Source organism: Callorhinus ursinus, unplaced genomic scaffold (assembly GCF_003265705.2).
Source record: "Callorhinus ursinus isolate GAN/ISIS: 27379988/994484 unplaced genomic scaffold, GSC_fseal_2.0 scaffold29, whole genome shotgun sequence".
Classification (NCBI taxonomy): domain Eukaryota; kingdom Metazoa; phylum Chordata; class Mammalia; order Carnivora; family Otariidae; genus Callorhinus; species Callorhinus ursinus.
Window position 1 is genome coordinate 528221 of NW_027397091.1, and position 19661 is coordinate 547881.

Here is a 19661-nt window from a genome sequence, read left to right on the forward strand (position 1 = left end):
ACCCGGCACCAGGCTAAGTACCACATGCAGAGGTGGTTGACGCTCGTTGCCCGAGAGTGTTTATTTAGTTTTTTTTTAAAGATTTTATTTATTTATTTGAGAGAGAGAATGAGAGACAGAGAGCACGAGAGGGAAGAGGGTCAGAGGGAGAAGCTGACTCCCTGCTGAACAGGGAGCCCGATGCCGGACTCGATCCCGGGACTCCAGGATCATGACCTGAGCCGAAGGCAGTCGCTTAACCAACTGAGCCACCCAGGCGCCCGCCCGAGAGTGTTTATTAAATGGCTCCTCTCATTCTCTGGATTTCCAGGCTTAGGAGACGCATTTTCTCCTCGCCCTACTTACGGTCCTTACCTCGTCTTCCCGAAAATCTATGAGCAAAGTATTATTATGATTGCCACTTTCCAGGGAAGGCAATCTGAACCTCAGAGAGGTCCATTCACTTATCCAGGGCCACACAGCCAGTAAGCGGAAGATTCAGAACACTGGACAGGCAGTGAGCAGCTCTTGGGCAAGTGCGGACGAAAATCGGATTCATAGCAGCACACGCACCGAGCACCTCATAGGGGCCAGGCACTGCTCTAAGTACTCCACGTGACTTGTTCCACTTCAGGGTTACAACCTGAGGGGGCGGCTCCTATCACAATGCCCATTTTCACCAGCAGACTGGGGTTCAGAGAGGCTCGGTCACTTGCCTCAGATCACCCAGCCGGTGATGGGTGAAGCCTGCATTTGAATTAAAGTGTGTGCCTCTGAAGTCGCCGTGGAAGGGAAGGCTAAGAGAGGAAGGTGGGTGGCAGAAGGAAAGGACAGCAGCTGGGGGTGGGCCACGAGGCTTCGCGGTGGCAGGACAGGCGGAGAGAATGCTCTTACGGCACCCCTCTTCCCTCGTGTCTGGTGGGCACAGCCTCAGGTTTGGCGTCCGTCCGTGGGCCTTGAGCTCAGGGCTGGAGCTCGCCCCGCATATCCCCCGGGCAGGGGCCAGGAGCTGACAGCACGTCCTCCAGTCAGTCCTCAGGGCCTCAGGTGCAATGTCGATCAGAGAAGTCCTCCCCCATCCCCTCCCTGGGGCCCACCAGGGGCCGGTGTGACAAGCCTCCATCAGTGCAGGCTTGGGGGTGGGGGGGCATATTGTGGGCAGGGGCTGAGAGGAACCCCGGGGGTGTCCGAAGCACTTGATTCAGCAAACCACCAACAACCCAAACCGGAAAAGCTCTTCTGGACTCATTTCACAGATAAGGAAACTGAAGCCCAGAGAGAGGAAACGACTTGACCCTTATCCCATGGGGAGCCAGCGGCAGGTGCCCCCACCTAGGCCCAGGACTGCAGAAGGAAGGAAGACAGGAAGGAAGGGCCGGTTTGGGAATGCGGTGGCGTGACAGAGGGGATTATGGGTGGGTGGGGGGCACAGGGTGTGGGCAGCTGACAGGGCACCAGTGTTGATCCCCAAGGGTGTGCCAGGAAGCTGGGGAGCTCCCCTTTTCACACCCTTGTCCCAGCTGAGGGACAGGGAGGGACATCCATTCATCCAACCAACATTCACTGAACCTCTACTGGGCCCTGGGCCCTGAGCGGGGCTCAGACAACCCAGACAGAATGAGACCCGGGCCTTGCCTTCACGGCGCTCACAGCAGAGGAGAGAGACATGTAAGCAAACAATTATGTCTGGGCTTCCTCGATGACTGATTAGAGACACAGCCTTAGTCTCGGCAGAATTGGAGCTGAGCGCAGGGAGGAGGCGACGTCGGGTTTATTTTGATAGGGGTTCTGGAAGCCATCCTGCATGCACATCTATCTCCTGGCCTTGGGCTGCCCCATACGAAGGCCCCCCCTCCACTCTGTGCCCAGTGGTCCCCATGAGGGCTGAGGAGGACACCAGTTAGGGCCCAGTTGGGCTGTAATCACCAGAAAAGTGGCTTTCTCCCTGTGGGATCCTGCCCCCCACCCCCAGCGCTCACAATCAGCCCGCAAATGCCCGGTCACGAGGGTGTGATGCTCACGAATACAGATGGCGCGGGGACCAGAGCAGTGACTCCGGGGTCAGGGCAGGTATGGCGTGGGGAGGGTGGCAGCTCAGGATTTCTCAGTAACAGCTCTGCAAAGCCGGCAAGGGCCAAAAGGAACAGCTGTGTTCTGTGAGGGTAAGGGAAAGGCCGGGCAGGGACAAATGCGGGGTGTGGGGGGTGGGGTTTGCAAGAAAAAAGTCTTCGGTTAGCGGAAGGAAGAACTTTTTTTTAACATCGGGACGGTGGATGAGCCGCCTCTCAGAGGTATGCAGGCTGGAATTATGACCCTGTGGTCACCAAGAATTCGGAGGAGGGACTTTGACTCCAGCAGGAAGTTGTGAGAGAGATGGTCTCTGAGATTTGGGGATAATGATAATAATGGCAGTTGTGACTCATTCCACCCCCCCCTGCCTCACCACGGTGCGGCTCCAGATGCCCAGAGGGCGGTGGGAGCTAGTTTGGGCTGTGACAGGGTACGGCGAAGCCAAGATGGGACACTTGGGACTTGAACCCATGACCCGGAGCCCAAGGACCCTCTTTACCTCCTCACCAGCCCCCTCGCAAGAATCCCTGGGGCGAGCCAGCCCTGAGAAAATTACCACCCAATACCTTGTCCCCTGCTCCTCGCTCAACCCCTACAAAACAAGAGGAAACGAAACACAAAAAAACAACTGCATCCTGTTCTGGCCTGTCCCCACACAGGGTGTGGCTGGATTGGTGTCCTCAGGCAGAAGTCCCTTTCTTTCCATCTATGGGTCTCAGTTTTTGTCAGTAAAATACAGCCCTGGACTTGGAACGGCCCTTGCAGCTCTCCTGCTATCAGACAATCCCATACGTACAAGGTAACTGGGGTCCCTGCCTGTGCAGACAAAACAGAGGCCACCTGAGCTCAGACTCCTGGGACCTGAGAGGAAGGTTCCTGACCGAGAACTACCGGGGCTGAACGGGTGGTGGGTTCCATTCTACTCTCAGGCGGGAGAATTAGCGCGCGAGGTGGGGGCAGGGGGCTGGGTCCCTGGCTCTGCTGTTCCGGCTACCGCCAGACGGGGTCGCTGTTGGAACCAGTCCTTGCTCACCCACCGCCCCGCTGCCGAGCTTGGGACTCAGTGTCCGCTGTGTTAAGTTCCCGTTCACCTGTTCAGTCATTATCCCCAAATCACGACGCCCCGCGAGGGCTTCCGGCCGAGTTCGAGCTAGCTAGAACCAGCCTTTTCCAGGAATCTCAGGCCTGGGTATCGAGACTGGAGCACCAGCCTGGCTCCTCGTAAGTGGACACTAGGTGAAAGACTTTTGCAGTCTAGCCAAGAAAGATGTTCATAGCCTCCAAGTGGCGGTCTCCAGAACCAGGCTGAGGAGCTGAGACTCTTCCTTGGGGAAGGAGAAGCACCCCAAGAAGTCGTGGAAGTCAGGGGCACAGTGCCTACATCTGCACCGTTCACAACTGCCTGTCACTGGTCCACAGTCGTTAGATGCTGGTGAAGGGTAAGCCTGGGACCAGGCCCATTCCAGCTATGGTGGAAAGATGGGAAGAATTACTTACAGGGCCTGCCTCAGGGCTCCCAGGCTGCACAGAGGACTTGGACTTGGCCTTGGCCATGGGAGGAGGCAGAGGGTTAAGCAGGAAAAGGGACAGAAGCCTGTGGTGTGGTATCAGAGTGCAGGTCCCACCTTCCCCCCAGGAAAGAACATGACATTTGCTGAGTGCCTACCATATGCAAAATGCCGCACCACTGGATTTCCTGCAGGGGCAGTCTTTTTGGCTGAATCCTTCCCAGAACCCTGTGGGGTAGGTGCTATCATGGCCTCCACTTTTTAGATCAGGACACTGAGACTCAGAAAGGTGAGGTGATGTGCCCAAGGGCGCACGAGAGCTGACCCAACGAGGGTCAGGCTCCAAATCCTGCGTTTTCTCCAGCCCACACCCCAAAGACGCAAGACAATTCCTGGTCTGGGTCCTTGCTCACCAGAGAGGCAGGAGAGCATGGAACCCTGGCACCACCCATGTAGCTGTGTGACCTTTTGTAGAGTGACTTTACCTCTCTGTGCCTGAGTTTTCTCATCGGTAGAATGAGGGGTAATAGTAGTACTTACCTCAAGGTTGTTGTCATGATTAACTGAATTTATAAATGTAAATCACAGAGGATGATGTCTAGCTCATGGTGAGTATTAAATATATATGTATTAGCTATTCATCTTATTACTCTCATTATCATACTTGGGGCAGGGTGGCGTTCACATCACCTGGGAGAGTCTTACCAGGCCTCTAAGTTAGGATTTGCATATTGGAAAGAAGTTGATTATTATTGTTGAAGAAGAGTCCTAAGGATTTATCCAGATACCAGAGTTGCATGTTGAAAAGTTTAGCAGGTATGAACCGACAACCCAAACGTGGATGTGAAAGGTGTGTCACGGGGCGCCTGGATGGCTTAGTCAGTTAAGCGTCCAACTCTTGATTTTGGCTCGGGTCGTGATCTTGGGGTCATGTGATCCAGCCCCGCATGGGGCTCAGCGCTGGGCATGGAACCTGCTTAAGATTCTCTCTCCCTCTCCCTCTGCCCCACCCCCCTCTAAAAAAAGAAAGAAAGGAACGGAGGGAAGGAGGAAGGATGGAAGGAAGGAAGGAAGGTCACATTTACTGATACTATTTAAATGAAATCTAACTTTGGGTCCTGATCCCACTGGGCCTGTGGAAAATTCCATTCCAGTTATTCCTGGGGCCCCTGCATGTTTCGCTTATCTACTGCTGTATAACAAACCGCCCCAACACATAGAGGCTTAAAAAACAGCAATCATTCTCTCACTCACAAACCCGCAGTCTGGGCAGAGCTCAGTGGGGGCAGCTGGGTTCTGCTTCGTTTAGGATCAGTGGAGGCAGCATGACCAGAGGCTGGAGGATTTGCTTGCAAGATGGCTCGGTCCCATGGCTGCCAAGTCGGTGCTGGCTGTCAGCTGGGCGTTCGGGGGGCTGGGGCCCGGGGGTCAGGCTAAGAGTAATGGTTCGGTATTCGCTAATTCAGTGTTCACAGCAAGTTTGAGGAACGTAAGTACTGTGAATAACCAGAACCAACTGCAAATGATAAAAAGTAGCTGCATGAGCGAATGACTGGCAGGTTGAAGCAAGTGGGAGGACAAGGCAGACGTGGATGAGACACGTGTCAAGGGCTTGGCCTCACCTCCCTGTCCTCTCCCTGCCCAGGGATCAGTGTCACCAAGGTGGACTGGCTGAGCCGGAAGAACGGTGCTGCCCACCACACCCAGGAGTACCCCGGCCCCGAGCTGGTGGTTCGCAGGGGCCAGGCGTTCACCTTGGTGCTGGAGCTCAGCAAACCCCTAGAGGAGCAGGAGACCATCATCTTCACCATGGAGACAGGTAACTGTCTCGCCAGCGCCCCCTGCTGGTCTACATCCAGAAAGCTCTGTCTTGTGGCAAGTGACCTGAGACCCTTCGGTCATCAGCACAGACTGGAGGGAAGCAAGTCCCAGTCCCTGCAGGTGGGCTGAGCTCTGACCCCTGGAGGCTTTTGATGACAGCCTGCTGCATGCGGATGGCTAGCAGGATGGATGATGCAGCCCTGGAATTCTCTGCCTACTAAGGAATCTAGGGCTCTGGAAAACCACGGGAATTCTTCAGGGACTTTTGGAGCCCAAGCTTTTCTTTCCTAGACAGACAAATGACAGACTTTGATTTCAGGAATCCTGTTACTGTCTCCTAGATCCAGGAGGTGGGTGGGGAATCGGGAACAGGCGGGGTGGCCCCCAAGAGTGTCCCGGCGGTTCAGGGAGTGAAGTTGGCATTCCAGGCTTGTAGCTTTTCTGCTTCTCTAGAGCTGGGTCTCCTGATTCCCTCTCCTCTCTGCCAGGACCCCAGGCTTCTGAGGACCACCACACCAAAGCTGTGTTCCAGATATCGGAGCCAGAAGTGGGCAAGACCTGGACAGCCGTGGAGGAGGCTCAGACGGAGAACAGCATGACCGTCAGCATCACCAGCCCTCCCAACGCTGTCATCGGCCGCTACCTGATGAGAACCAGGGTCTCCTCTCGCCGAAAACAAAATGACCGGAAGCTGGGCGAATTTGTTCTCCTTTTCAACCCGTGGTGCCCAGGTAGAGGCTGACAAGTCCGAGGCAGAGGATTTCCCAGAAGCTGTCCTAGAGGCGGGCCTGCCCTTAGCAGGGGATCTGGGAGGCAAGCTAAGCAACAGGGAGGTGAATGCCATGCCAAGAGCTTGGCGAGAGCTGGGCCTAGGCAGAAGGGGGCCCTGGGCAGAGGGACCCGGTAGCAGGGGCTACAGAGGATCCTGTGCCAGAGGGGCAGGAATCAGTGGTTTCTGGTGTACAGGGCCAGTCTGCAGGGATGGGACCTTGTGGGAGGAAAGGCCCAGGCTCTTGCTATCAGCAGCCTTGGTTTAGTCCCCACTCTGCTAAGTTGCCTCCCTCTGTGACTCTTGGTTTCCCCATCTGTGAAATGGGACTTATAACAGTGCCTACCTCTTGCGATTACAGTGGGAATTCATAGTGCTGATGCTTGTAATGTACAAAGTACATCATAAGGAGTACTGGAGTCAGTATTCTGATTAATATTTAAGAAATGTGAGGCTGCTGTCGGCACCAAGCAGGGTTACCCAAAGGGTCAGGATTCCTAAAGTCCCTCAGTCTTGGGCTGGGTTGGGGTGGGTTTCTGCCTGGGGAATGGAGTCCCCCAGGTGGAATGGGGCTTGGCCAGAAGGCGGCCTAGGAGCCCGCAAACCCCTCTGCCCCCCACCCCCCGCTCCGTCCCAAGCCTCCAGGCCCCATCTCGCTGCTCTCCCTGATGTAGCCCCTGCCCCAGGCCTGCAAGGCCAGAGCCCCAGCCCACACTGGGCCCGACAACTGCTTTTCAGAGGACGACGTGTTTCTGGACTCAGAGGAGGAGAGACAGGAGTATGTGCTGAATGACAGCGGGATCATCTTCCGAGGCGTGGAGAAGCACATCCGAGCCCAGGGCTGGAACTACGGGCAGGTCTCCAGGGGGCACAGGCCAAACGGGGGATGCAGGGTGGGGTGTGCAGAAAGTCAACCCAGGAGCCATTCTGTCTGCTCACTTCCTCCCAGCAGGGACAGGCTGGGCTGACTCCTAGAGCAAATCCCTTCATTCACTCACCTGCTGTTAGCTGTGCCAAGGCCTGTGCTGGGTCCTTGGGAAGGGGAGGTGCTTTGGATACAGTGCATTGTAGAAGAAAAAATAGCCTCGATCAGGGGTTCTCAGTCTTGGGCATGCCCCAGAATCCCACGGTGGGCTCTTTAAAACACACAGATGGCTTACCCCCCACCCACCCCAAAGTTGCTGATTCGGTAGATCTGGGGTGGGGCCTGAGAATGTGCATTTCTAACGAGGTCCCAGGTGGTGCTGCTGCTGCTGGGCAGGGACCACACTTAAGAGCCACTGACCAGATAAACAGTTACAATAAAAGGTGTGATGGCGGAGGGGAGGGGGGCAGTAGAGTGGTAGAGATGGGGCCAGAGTCAGAAGAGGATGAAAGAAAACTCCACCTCGGGGACTGCGGAGGCTTCGTGGCATTGGGGCTGGGTGTCCCAAGCCGGGCACGATGTGGCCAGGTGGGGAGGCCAGAGCCCACCGCAGCGTGGCAGCGGGAGGCAGGGAACAGAGGAGGCTGTGCTAGAGGAGTCTGGTCGGCCTGGGCTTCAGGTTGGCAGGGCAAGTTAAGGACCCTGACTTAAGTCAGGCTGAGGAGCCAGAGGTTACTCTGGGGCTCAGGGGCTGGGTAGGGACCAGGGACTGGAGAGTCTGGGGTCCACTTAGTGGGTAAGCACTCCTCAGCACCCGCCTCTTCTTGCCATGTGGTGCCCCAGACCTTCCAAAGACCCATCAGAGACCAGAAATCATAATTTGTATGCAAAGATCCTCCAGTTTTAAATGCTGTCAATTCGTTCAAAGGTCTTTGAAAAAGTCATTTAAATAAAAGGGGTGTGCCGGCAGGAGAGATGTGGCTCCAGGGTCACCCATTTACCACAAACTTTACTGTGGGGAGTGGGGGGTCCAGGGGGTGGTCACTGAACAGGGAGGGACATGAGTAAGGTGCAGCTTCTGGCTCCCAGTGACTCTTTGAGGGAGGGTTCCTGAGACTTGGGGATGCTTTGCAGTGTCCCCAGGGTGGCGGTAGCAAATTCCCCTGCACGACACAAGGGACCCACTGGGTATGCATTGTGGGAGGCTCTGGAATGTGGGTGAGGCTCTGGCCTCTAAGCACAGCCTCTCCGGGGACAGTTTGAGGAGGATATCTTGAACATCTGCCTCTCCATCCTGGACCGAAGTCCTCTTCACCAAAACGACCCCGCCACTGATGTGTCCCGCCGCCACGACCCCATCTACGTCAGCAGGGCCATCAGCGCCATGGTGAGGAGCCGGCCATCCCTGCATACGCATGTCTTCCTGGGTCCCTGAGCCAACCCCGGGGTCACACCCTGTGATTTTCCCACGTTGCATCTTGTTCTAATTCTCTATCGCTGCCCCACATCATAGCCAAAATTCAAGTGGCACAAAACAACCACTTATTGTGCTTAGAGTTTTATAGATCAGGGACTTGGGCAGAGCACCGTGAGGACACCTGTCTCTGCTCCAGGATGCTTCAGCCGGGGGTGTCTGAATGGTGACCAAGGGCGGGACTGCTTTCATGAGACCATGTATCTGGGGCCTGGGTTCTAACAGGCAGGGGTTCTTTGGTTCTCTTCTGTGCTGTGTCTGCTGGGGCTGGGATGTCAAGCTGGCTTGCTCACTGTCGTGTGTGGCCCCTGGGCCGGGCTGGTTAGAACAGTCGTGGCCCTCTCTCTATGCAGCCTTTCCATGTGGCTAGCTTGGGCTTCCTCACAGCATGGCGATCTCCGGGTAATCAGACAGAGCAGCTGGCTTCTGGCCAAACAATGGTTCCAAAACAGAAGAAACAGAAGCTTCGCGTCACAGAAAGCCTGGGCCTGGAAATGGCACCGCATCCCTTCTGCCATAGTCATCGGTCAGAGGAGTCCCAGGCCAGCCCAGATTCAGGGAGGGGGGTACTTAGGCCCAGCTTTCCATGGGAGGAGCGCCATCTTTATTCTGTTACACACAACAATTCCCCCTCCTCCTCACAAGAGAGCCAGAAGGCCTACTGCAAGCAGGTGCTAAGACCAGTGAGTGGGTATCTGTGATTCCAAAAACGTATGAAGCTGATTTTCTCAGAGTAGAATTTTCTCATTCTCAGAATGAAGAATACGCTTCATTCCTCGAGACCTCAGACAAGTGTGGGAGCCCAGAGACTCAAAAGCAATGACCAGTTCCAGACAGTGGAGTGACACAGCCCTGTGGGATAGCGGTACAGGCTCCAAGTCAGAATCCTGAACTTGGGGGTCACCGCACTTTTGCTAACTTGCTGTGTGACTTTGACAGGTCCCTTAAACCCTCTGAATCTGTTTTAAAAAAAAAAAAGGAAAATGGGGCGCCTGGGTGGCTCAGTTGGTTAAGCAGCTGCCTTCGGCTCAGGTCGTGATCCCAGGGTCCTGGGATCGAGCCCCGCATCGGGCTCCCTGCTCGGCGGGGAGGCCTGCTTCTCCCTCTCCCTCTCCCCCTGCTTGTGTTCCCTCTCTCGCTGTGTCTCTCTCTGTCAAATACATAAATAAAATCTTAAAAAAAAAAAAAAAAAGGAAAATAACAAAACCTACTTTAGAGTGGGTTACTGTAGTGTGCACAGAGCCCTTAGAATACTGCCTGCACACAGTAAGCGTCTAATGAATGTTAGCTGCCTCTATAATTATACTACCAATAGTCCCCAAAACAGATCATTTAAAAGAGGAAATGCTGTAAAATCATAGGTAATTTTCAACAATAGAGTATCCCAATGGAAGGTCATTGAAAATGATAAATGGTACCAAAAGTAGGTATTTTAAGACAGCAGATGCCCCCAGTTTTTGGATAATTTAAAAAGAAGGGGTGGCTTCCAATGAGTAGGTGGTCCAAAGTGTGAGATGATGTTGCAATGGCAAGGTCCCGGGGAGGGAAGCCCTGCCCATTGGTGGACCGGTGCCTCCTCTGCCCAGGTGAACAGCAACAATGACCGGGGCGTGCTTCAAGGCCAGTGGCAGGGCAAGTACAGCGGCGGCACCAGCCCCCTGCACTGGAGCGGCAGTGTGGCCATTCTGCACAAGTGGTTCAAGGGCAGGTTCAAGCCAGTCAAATACGGCCAGTGCTGGGTCTTCGCTGGAGTCATGTGCACAGGTACCCAGGGAAAGACGGTCCCCCACCCCCCACCCCAAGCCAGCTCCCTCATTTGCCCTCATTTGCATACACTTGCACAGACCCCACCCCAAATCTACCTTTTTTGGCAATGGGGAAGTGGAAGTCTGGTTAATGATGAGAGAAACCAGATAGTTCATTTACATGACTTTTGATCTTTTATTTTGCAGAAGGAGGCCCAGATCCTCCTGTCTTGAGCTCTTTGAGTGTCCCTGAGCAAGTCCTGTGGCCCCTAGGCCTCCGGTGCCCCAGGAAAATGAATGGGCGATTACGTGGCTATTATATGACTTCCAAGGTCTCACCAGCCTCAGAGCCTGGCTATTCATACGGGGGTGGCATAGTGTCTTCGGAAGTCTCCAGAGAGTTGTACAGGGAAGGCGGTGCTTCTGAGAGTGAAGCAGGCAAAGCAGACAGAGACAGGGAGGGGGTGTGGCAGATGTGGGTCCCTGCCACCTGATGGGGGGTCCCTGCCACCTCCTGGGGGGTCCCTGCCACCTCCTGGGGGGCCGCACCAGCCTCCTGCTCTTCAGTCCTTAGGTGCCTGGGGATCGCCACCCGGGTGGTGTCCAACTTTAACTCAGCCCATGACACGGACAGGAACCTGAGTGTGGACAAATACGTGGACTCCTTCGGGCGGACGCTGGAGGACCTGACAGAAGACAGCATGTGGTGGGTCTTAGTCCCCTGGGTCGCCAGCCCAGCCCCAGGGCTCCCTGAGCCCATCTGCAGGAGGGGTGGCCCCGGGACACATGACCCAGAGGCCAAGGGTGGGGGGACTCAAGATTTGACTGCCTTGAACCCCAGTTCCCCCTCTGTGGAACTCCGAGCCTTCCCTGAGATCCCCTCTGCGTCGTTACCCCTGTGTCCTGCCCGTTTCTCCGTCAGCAGCCGTGCACCCTAAATGTGTCCCAGGGGGGAGACAACCTCCTCAGTCCCGACAAGACTCTTCCCACAAAGCTTTAAACAGTTCATTTTAATTTAACTTTTTATTTTACTTTTTTAAAGATTTTATTTATTTATTTGAGAGCGAGAGAGCGAGAGCGAGCACACAAGCGGGGGGGGGGGGGAGAGGGAGAAGCAGATTCCTCACTGAGCAGGGAGCCCTACTCGATCTCAAAACCCCGGGATCCCGACCTGAGCTGAAGGCAGACGCTTAACTGACTTAGCCACCCAGGCGCCCTCATTTAATTTTTTAAAATAGGAAATACATGCATGTGCATTAATATTCAAAAGGTACCAAATGGGCGACAGGGATAAGTCTCCCTCCCGCCTGTTTCCAGCCTCGCGTCCTCCTCACAGGAGGCAACACTGCGACAAGCTTCTTACACCTCTTCACAGGGAGGCTCTGCAGATACAAGGACGCACATACTCACAGTCCCTCGCTCCCAAACTTTTTACCCCTTAGTATCCGCAGCATGATGTAATCCTGCTCATCTTGTTCTACTTCTCAGAATTTTATTTATTTTTATTTTTTTTTTATTTTTTAAAGATTTATTTATATATTTATTTGATAGAGAGAGAGACAGCAAGAGAGGGAACACAAGCAGGGGGAGTGGGAGAGGGAGAAGCAGGCTTCCCACTGGGCAGGGAGCCCGACGCGGGGCTCGATCCCAGGACCCTGGGATCATGACCTGAGCCGAAGGCAGCCGGTTAACGACTGAGCCACCCAGGCGCCCCAACTTCTCAGAATTTTAAAATAAGGTTTTAGAAATAATAATAACGCCACGCTCAGTGAGCACCTAGTCTATGCCAGGCCCAGTGCTAAGTGCTGTGCATATATGGACCCATGAATTCCTCCAGACAGTCTTGTGAGCAAGCTAGCATTATTAGCCCTATTTTGTCAATGAGGAAAGCCAGGCACAGAGAGGTTAGGTAACTTCTCTAAGGCTACACAGCAAAGTGAGTGGAAGAGCTTGGGTATGAACCTGGTCTGCCTTTCAGTTGTATAGAAAACCATAGTCAAAACCAGGAAAAACCAGGTCTATAGCCCCCTTCCTTCTCTCTGCCTCTCTGCTCCCCTTTCCTCCTGCTTTTGGGTCTCCACATTTCCTCTCCCTGCAGGAGCACCAAAAAAAAAAAAAAAAAAAAGTCTTCTCTTTTGATGCTGGGGCCCCTGTCACCACAGAGGTTATCAGATTACACCCAAGTCCTTATCTGGATACTCTCCCACACAAAGACCACTACCTCCTTGACAGGAGTCCTGAGATAAAGATGCCAAGTCCGGCAAACCAGGGTTTATCTCTCCTGCTTCCTTACTGGGTGAACCTTGTGCAAATGATGTCACTTTGCTAGTCTCATGTTCTCATCTCTAACCCAGGAAACATAAAGTCTGAACTCCTTACCAAGACCTACAGAGCCCTGCATGATCTGACTCCTACCTACCCCGCCCCCCCATGCTGGCCAAAGCCCAGCAGATACGTACTTTCTGTTCCTTGAAGACACAAAGATTTTTCTTATCTCAGAGTCTTTGCACATGCTGTTCCTTCTGCCTGGAACACTGTTGCCATCGCTCTTCCAATGGCTAATCCTTTCTTACTTAAGCCTCATTTTAAATGTCATTTTCTTAGAGTTGGTCCCCAGCCATTACTCACCACTCAGGTCTCTCGCTTTCTTCACAGCATTTGTTACTTGCATTTGTTTTATTTATCCGCTTACTTATTTTTACCTACCCCCTCACCCCTCTCCTCCTTTCTTAGAATGTAAGCTTCATGAGGGTAAGATCTTGGGTCTTATTTGCGATTGTATTTCTGGTACCTTGAACAACAGTTTCTTGATATATATATATATATCAATATGTGTATATACACAGACACATATTACACACCTATATACATATATTTAACTATCAGATTGTGTGTGGAACTGTTCACCAGTATGGTTCAATGAATGGTTCCTAAGATTCAGCCCCAGTACTGCAGTTTGGGGCCGGGGCCTGGCTCACAGCAGGAACTGGCCATCCTCTGGGCCTCCGTGCTCACCGAAGGCCCCCCCTGCCCCCTCCTCTCTCTGTGGCAGGAATTTCCATGTCTGGAATGAGAGTTGGTTTGCCCGCCAGGACCTGGGCCCCTCCTACAATGGCTGGCAGGTTCTGGATGCCACCCCCCAGGAGGAGAGCGAAGGTATGGGCTCAGCCGGGCGGGGTCGCAGACCCCCGCTTTCCCTCACCCATGCTGCTCACGCCCGTCCCTCCTGCCCAGGCGTGTTCCGGTGTGGCCCGGCCTCCGTCACCGCCATCCGTGAGGGCGACGTGCACCTGGCCCACGATGGCCCCTTTGTGTTCGCGGAGGTCAACGCAGACTACATCATCTGGCTGTGGCACAAGGATGAGAGCTGGGAGCGGGTATACTCGGACACAAAGAAGATCGGGAGGTGCATCAGCACCAAGGCCGTGGGCAGCGACTCCCGCATGGACATCACCGGCCTCTACAAGTATCCAGAAGGTAAGGGCAATATGGTGGCCTCTGTCAGTCTCCCAAGACAGTCTGTCTGCTCTACAGAGGCACCACAGGCCAACCGGGGCCAGGCCTTTCCCCGTGGGCTATAATGGCAAGGGAAGCAGCCATTACCCAGCTCTAGACCATCACCGCCGTGTAGACAGTTGGAAGGGAGCATGATTAACAAAATGGAATTTGGAGCCAGACTGCCTGGGGTCAAATCTTGAGTCCCTTATGAGCTGCTTTATTTCTCTGTGCCTTGGGTTCCTTATCTATAAAATGGGGTGATGGTAGCACCGACCTCCCAGGGGAGGAAATACAACGGCTAGAACTGTTGTGCGTGGCACATAGCCCGTCTGCATGAGTGTCGGCTCTCCTTATCGGATGAGCCTTCAGACCCAGTTGTCAGAGAAGCTGCCAACCTGTATTTTTGTGCAAAATTTTCCGATCTGGAGTTGGCGACTAATTTAAAATGTATTTAAATAGTCCCAGAACTAAACACAGTGCATATGGCTGAGGTGTGCATCTGGTTCCCGGGCTGTCAGTCTGAGACCCCCCCATGGCCGTGGCAAATCGAAGGGGTGAAGGAGGGATGGTTTTGCCTGGAGAGGAGGGGAACTGAGCAGAGAGGCCCTGGGACAGGTGGAGGAGGAAAGGGGTGCCTGCCTCACCGTGCGTGATGCCCGCAGGGTCCTGGAAGGAGAGGCAGGTGTACCGCAAGGCCGTGAGGAAGCTGTTCGGTTTGGAAACCGCCGGGAGGAGGACCCGGGTCCACAGGGTGGGCGGCCGTGGTCTTTGGCGCGAGGACCTCCTGGAGCCCGCCACCAGGCCCAACATCACCGGCAAGTTCAAGATGCTGGAACCGCCCATACTGGGCCACGACCTGAGCCTGGCTCTGTGCTTGGCCAACCTCACCTCCCGGCCCCAGAGGGTCCGAGTCAACCTGAGCGGTGCCACCATCCTGTACACCCGCAGGTCGGTGGCCGAGATCCTGCACAAGTCCCACTCGGTGCGGCTGGGGCCAGAAGAAGGTAGGAAGGCCCCCGCTTGGGGGGACCTCGCCAGCCCAACCCCTTAATGGGTGGGGGGGGGTGGCGCGGAGCACACCTTCCCAGAATCCTGCACTCATTTCCAGGAAAGACAGGGATGTTGCTGAGCATGTGTGCAGTGCCTTGCCTCTTGTCCCCAGTTGACAGGTGAGCAAACTGAGCTCAGAGGGGCTAACTATTGAGACTAGTAATAGAAGTCCACAACCATCTAGTGGCAAACTCATATGGAGGTGAGGTGATCTCAATCCCTCTGAATATTTACACCTGGAACAAATACCTGCCGGGAACATTTCACAAGCTATGGGGTATGCCTCGTCACCTTCCTAAAATCCAGCAAATTCTGGAGCCCAGCTGTCTGCAGGTGTCCCGTGTGAGGGGCATGGACCAGTAAGCAACGGTTACTAAGTGCTTACGTGTGCCAGGCCCTGTCCTGAGAATTCTGTACACATCAGCTGCTGTCCCCACAACATTCTCTGTCCCCAGCCCTCCTTTCCTCCCCTCCGGTTTCTGTCTGTCTCTCTCCCTCTCCCCCCTCACATAACATTCTGCACTCTAAGGATTCACTTAAAGAAATTGTTCTTCTGGGCCCAGTTTCAGAAGCTTGTGTGTTTTGACCCAGGGAAAACATGTGAAGGAGATATCACACACCTTTTCATTTTTTTGCTTTTTATCTTTCACGAAATCCAAATCTCAAAATAACACTTCATAAGGAAATATTAACTAACATGCACTTTCTCCTGGCTTTTTTTCGTATTAAAAGTAATATGTCTTCATTAAAGATTTTGAGGGCACAGAGAAAGACCACCTGTGATCCTGCCACCCCTCCACAAATTGTTAACATGTTTTCCTTCCATATATTTAACACCTGTTGCTTTTTGCCAAACAGGTCTGATTACACCGTGGGCGCTCAGTGTTTATTAGTGCCTCTCTCTGTTCACATTACATTGTTATTTACATATTTTTATGAGGTCTCTGTCCACATCATTTTAATAGACGTGGAATCTTTAAATAAATAGACAGATAGTTCTTTTTATATGTGGTGGGAGTCAATTTGCTAATATTTTATTGAGGAACCTTGGAATTTGCATGTCTAACAAGTTCCCAGATAATGCTGACACCCCTGGTTCCAGGACCACGCTTTGAGAACCACTGATCTCCCGCCACGCAAGGAGTAAATGATATAACACATGTAAAGTATTTGGTGTCATGCCTACCACCTAAGGAACATAATTTATTGTAGGGATTGACAGGATTATTGAGATTATAAATTGGAGATAATAATACTGGCTCATGGAATTGTTGGGAGGATTGAATGAGTTCATCAACGAATGTGCTTCCAAGTGCCCAGCAGTAAAAGTTAGTAAAAATTAGCTTTTATAATTATTAATTATTGCTGTTATTGTGTTAAGGATTCTCCCAGTCATGACCTACTAGACTAAGGAAACCCATGAAGCAAGGTTGAGTTTTGACAGATGGATCGGCATTTGGGCATTCAAGAAGCACCTGCTATAGGCAAAGCTCTGGGAGACCATAAAGTGAACCAAGTTCAAATCCTTTAAGGACCTTTTCCACAGGTTGTAACCTGACGCCCTCAGGGGCAGGAAGGAAAGAGACACACGGGAAGAGCAGTAGGGGGTGGTAGGGCCCGGAGCAAATCAGAAAGAACATACTGCACCTAAAAGAAAAAAACATACATGGTCCAAAAACACCCAGATACGAGTGGGAGTCCGCTGGGGCCCGTGGCAACCCATGCTCAAGAGAAGGAAATGCACAGGCAGGGTGTCTGCGGCTGCTGAGAAACCCAGATGGCCAGGACCACGGGAGCTCAGAAGGCAGAGGGCGTGAGGTCACTGAGCGGGGTATCCGTGAAGGCTTTCCACCGGGGCGGGGGCGCTGACTAGGATAGGCCTTAATGGGGAGGGAGGATTTGGAGAAGCGGCGAAGAAGTTGGCCTCCTCACCGGATTGGAAGCTTGAGGCAGACCTTTGACCCCCCTCTTCTCTACACCTAGCACATAGTAGGTGCTCAATAAACAGTGAGTGGATTCGTGATAATGGACTGAGAGACTTGCATCTGGAATGATTAGGGAAAGTTCAAGCACACCTCCGGGAGTTCTTGGAGAAACAATCTGGTGTCGTTGGTAGCCAACTGCCTGAATTTGAATCCCACCTCATCTTGGCTCCTTGATTTACTTGCTGTGTGACACTGGACAAGAAACTAACCTCTCTGAGCCTTAGGTTTCTTCATCTGTGAACTGACAATAATAATGCCTATCTCAGGTTTGTGGCAAGGACCAGAGAGAGTGTAATTAGGAATGGAGCCTTCCCTCCCACCTCTTGGGTTCTGTTGAAAGAGAATGTTGGACCCCTAACTCCTGCCTCTGCTTTCCCTTCCAGAGAAAAAGATCCCAATCACAATATCTTACTCTCAATATAAGGAAGGTCTGACGGAGGACAAGAAGATCCTGCTGGCTGCCATGTGCTTTGTCACCAAAGGAGAGAAGCTCCTGGTGGAGAAAGACATCACTCTGGAGGACTTCATCACCATCATGGTGAGTCCCATCTGCATCCACCTCCGTGCTCCTGGCAGGCCCCCTTCACAGCTGGGGGAGGGCATCAGAAGCTGGGGGGTTTGTGCTTTTGGCTCCGGCTTCAGCTCTCAAGGGCCAGAGACAAGTGGCATGGATGGATATAATGATGGAGCTCAGTAAGGGGGTAGGTGGATGCAAGGGGTGGCCATGATTCATGCCCAGGCCAGGCTCCAGCCAGCGTCCTAGCTGGGACCTGTGGGTTTCCTGGGGGAGTGTGGAGGAAGACGATGACTTACGGGGATCACCCCTCCAGGTGCTGGGCCCCGCCGTGGTGGGGGTGGCAGTTGTGGTGAAAGTGACGGTGGTCAACCCCCTTCTGGAGAAAGTGGAGGACTGTGTGCTGATGGTGGAGGGCAGTGGCCTTCTCCGGGGACAGCTCAGCATCGAGTAAGTGTCAGCCTGGGAGTGGGAGCACTACTTTCCCTATATGATGGGCCACGGAGAAGCGGCCAATGGAGGGGGCTACGGGAGAGACTCTGGACCCCAGGAACCAGCTCACAGCCTAGACACACCAGCCTTCCTTTATTTTTTCCTTCTTTCATTCATTTGGTCCTGAACTCAGTCATATAACTCACCCACTCACCCACCCACTCGTTCACATGACCCTGAATCAGAATGACCTGTTCTCTGAGCCACGTGGCAACCATTGGGAACGCCAAGATAACCAGATGGGGTTCTGCCTGAAGAAGTGTTCTCACAGACGGGTGGTCCTTCAAATGAGCACAGTGTGATTTGTGCAGAGAGACGGATCCCCAGGGCCCAGGGAATCAGAGGCAGCCCTTAATTGGGGATGGGGTGGAACCAGGGAAAAGCTACAGTGGAGCTGGCCTTGAATGATGAATCGAGAAGCTTTTGAGGCATCAAGAAGGATAGAGGGCTTCCCAGTCAGAGGTCTCAGTGGCTGGGGTCGTCAGGGAAGGCCTCCTGGGAGAAGAGGGACTTGATCTGGTCCTTAGGTGCGATTGGAATGGGAAGGGCATCCTAGGTGGGAGGAACAGTGCAGATAAAAGCCCAGAGAGAGGAAGTGTACGGGATGTTCAGGGCACAGGGAGGTGACAAGCCTGGCATTAAGCTGGAAGCGTATTGACAAGGCTTGAATGTCAGTCTCAAGGTGTGACCTTGATCCCAAGGGCTCTGGAGATGGCAGGCCAGACTTGGGAGGAGAGGGGGCTGATGGTCTGCCTTTCTCCCATCCCCTTTCCCCAGTGTGCCCAGCCTGGAGCCCCAGGAGAGGGCCTCGGTCCAGTTCAACATCACCCCATCCAAGAGCGGCCCGAGGCAGCTGCAGGTGGACCTCGTCAGCCCCCACTTCCCGGACATCAAGGGCTTTGTGATCATCCACGTGGCCACAGCCAAGTGACCGGCTGCCACAAGGGGCTCAGAGGCGGGGAGACAGCTCCCATTCCCTTCCTGTCCACCTCTTTGTCTCTCCCGCATGGGAGCCAGGGGGCCCGGGTTCCAGTTCTGCTTCAGTTTCTGCCCCACTTGGTGAATTTGGGTGAGTCCCTTCCTCTCCTGGGCCTCAGTTTCCCCATCTGTAAAATGAAGTGTGAGACTTAAACTTTTGGACAACGATGTAGGGAGGCAGATGTAGGGAGCCTCTTCCACCTTCACTGACCACCCTCACAGCTGGGAAGCTAACAGACCAAGCCTCACAGTAACCGAGGCCCCCCGCCCCGGCTCTGCCACCACCTGCCTGGTCCGCTCACCGTCACCCTGGCCAACCCCTGGGCTCTCCCTGCTTCTCTCTCAGTACCTCCATGCTCTGGCCACCTCCAGACCCAAGAATGTCCTCCCGGCGCTGAAAAGGACCCCAAAAGTGTTTGAGCTGGCTCCTAAACATCCCTCAACATTCCCATTTTACACAGAGAGGAGAGCCTTGCCCATGGCCATTGGGTGAGCTAGAGGCAGAACTGGGGCCCGTGTGCATGCCACTTACATCATCTAAGCTTTACCCCAAAGTCATGTGCTGAAAACCATTAGATTTGAAGCAATGGGAGATCTTCCCTCCATGAAGACCCGGGCCCAACATCCGAGGGGCCCCTGCTGCCTGGAAGAAGCTGAAGATGGAAGCGCCTGACTGCATCCGAGGATGAAGCCCCAAATCTGATCTCGGCATGGTCATCAGGGGTCTCCTACCACCAGCCCAGGAGTTACTGACTTTTTGAGAATGAGAACAGCGTTAACTTTGCAAAACACCCCCCAGCAGCTACACACAATCAAGTTCTTAGCCTCAAAACAGGACAGAGGCCTCTGGGACAAGGGCTGGAGTGGAGACCACCAGGATCTGAGGATAACCGCAAAGCTCAGAATGTTCTAG

At 53.6% G+C, this 19661-nt stretch overlaps 1 protein-coding gene across 1 annotated transcript; it reads left to right on the forward strand.

Moving 5' to 3' along the window:
• The first annotated feature begins 1856 nt into the window (after positions 1-1856).
• Positions 1857-18701, forward strand: TGM6 (transglutaminase 6). The gene is made up of 14 exons (XM_025876289.2): positions 1857-1878; positions 2789-2848; positions 5203-5376; positions 5867-6109; positions 6886-7004; positions 8271-8399; positions 10073-10250; positions 10799-10937; positions 13284-13387; positions 13466-13708; positions 14392-14733; positions 17148-17302; positions 17595-17728; positions 18548-18701. Exons 1-14 carry the CDS (start codon positions 1857-1859, stop codon positions 18699-18701), a joined length of 2196 nt encoding a protein of 731 aa, XP_025732074.2.
• Positions 18702-19661: the final 960 nt, after the last annotated feature.

Excerpts from the sequence above, each read along its gene's own strand:
- TGM6 (XM_025876289.2), top strand. The coding sequence starts at position 1,857 with ATGAGGGCTGAGGAGGACACCA. Across the intron at positions 6,110-6,885 it reads TTTCAACCCGTGGTGCCCAG|AGGACGACGTGTTTCTGGAC; the intron begins GTAGAGGCTGAC and ends ACTGCTTTTCAG. Across the intron at positions 10,251-10,798 it reads CGCTGGAGTCATGTGCACAG|TCCTTAGGTGCCTGGGGATC; the intron begins GTACCCAGGGAA and ends CCTGCTCTTCAG.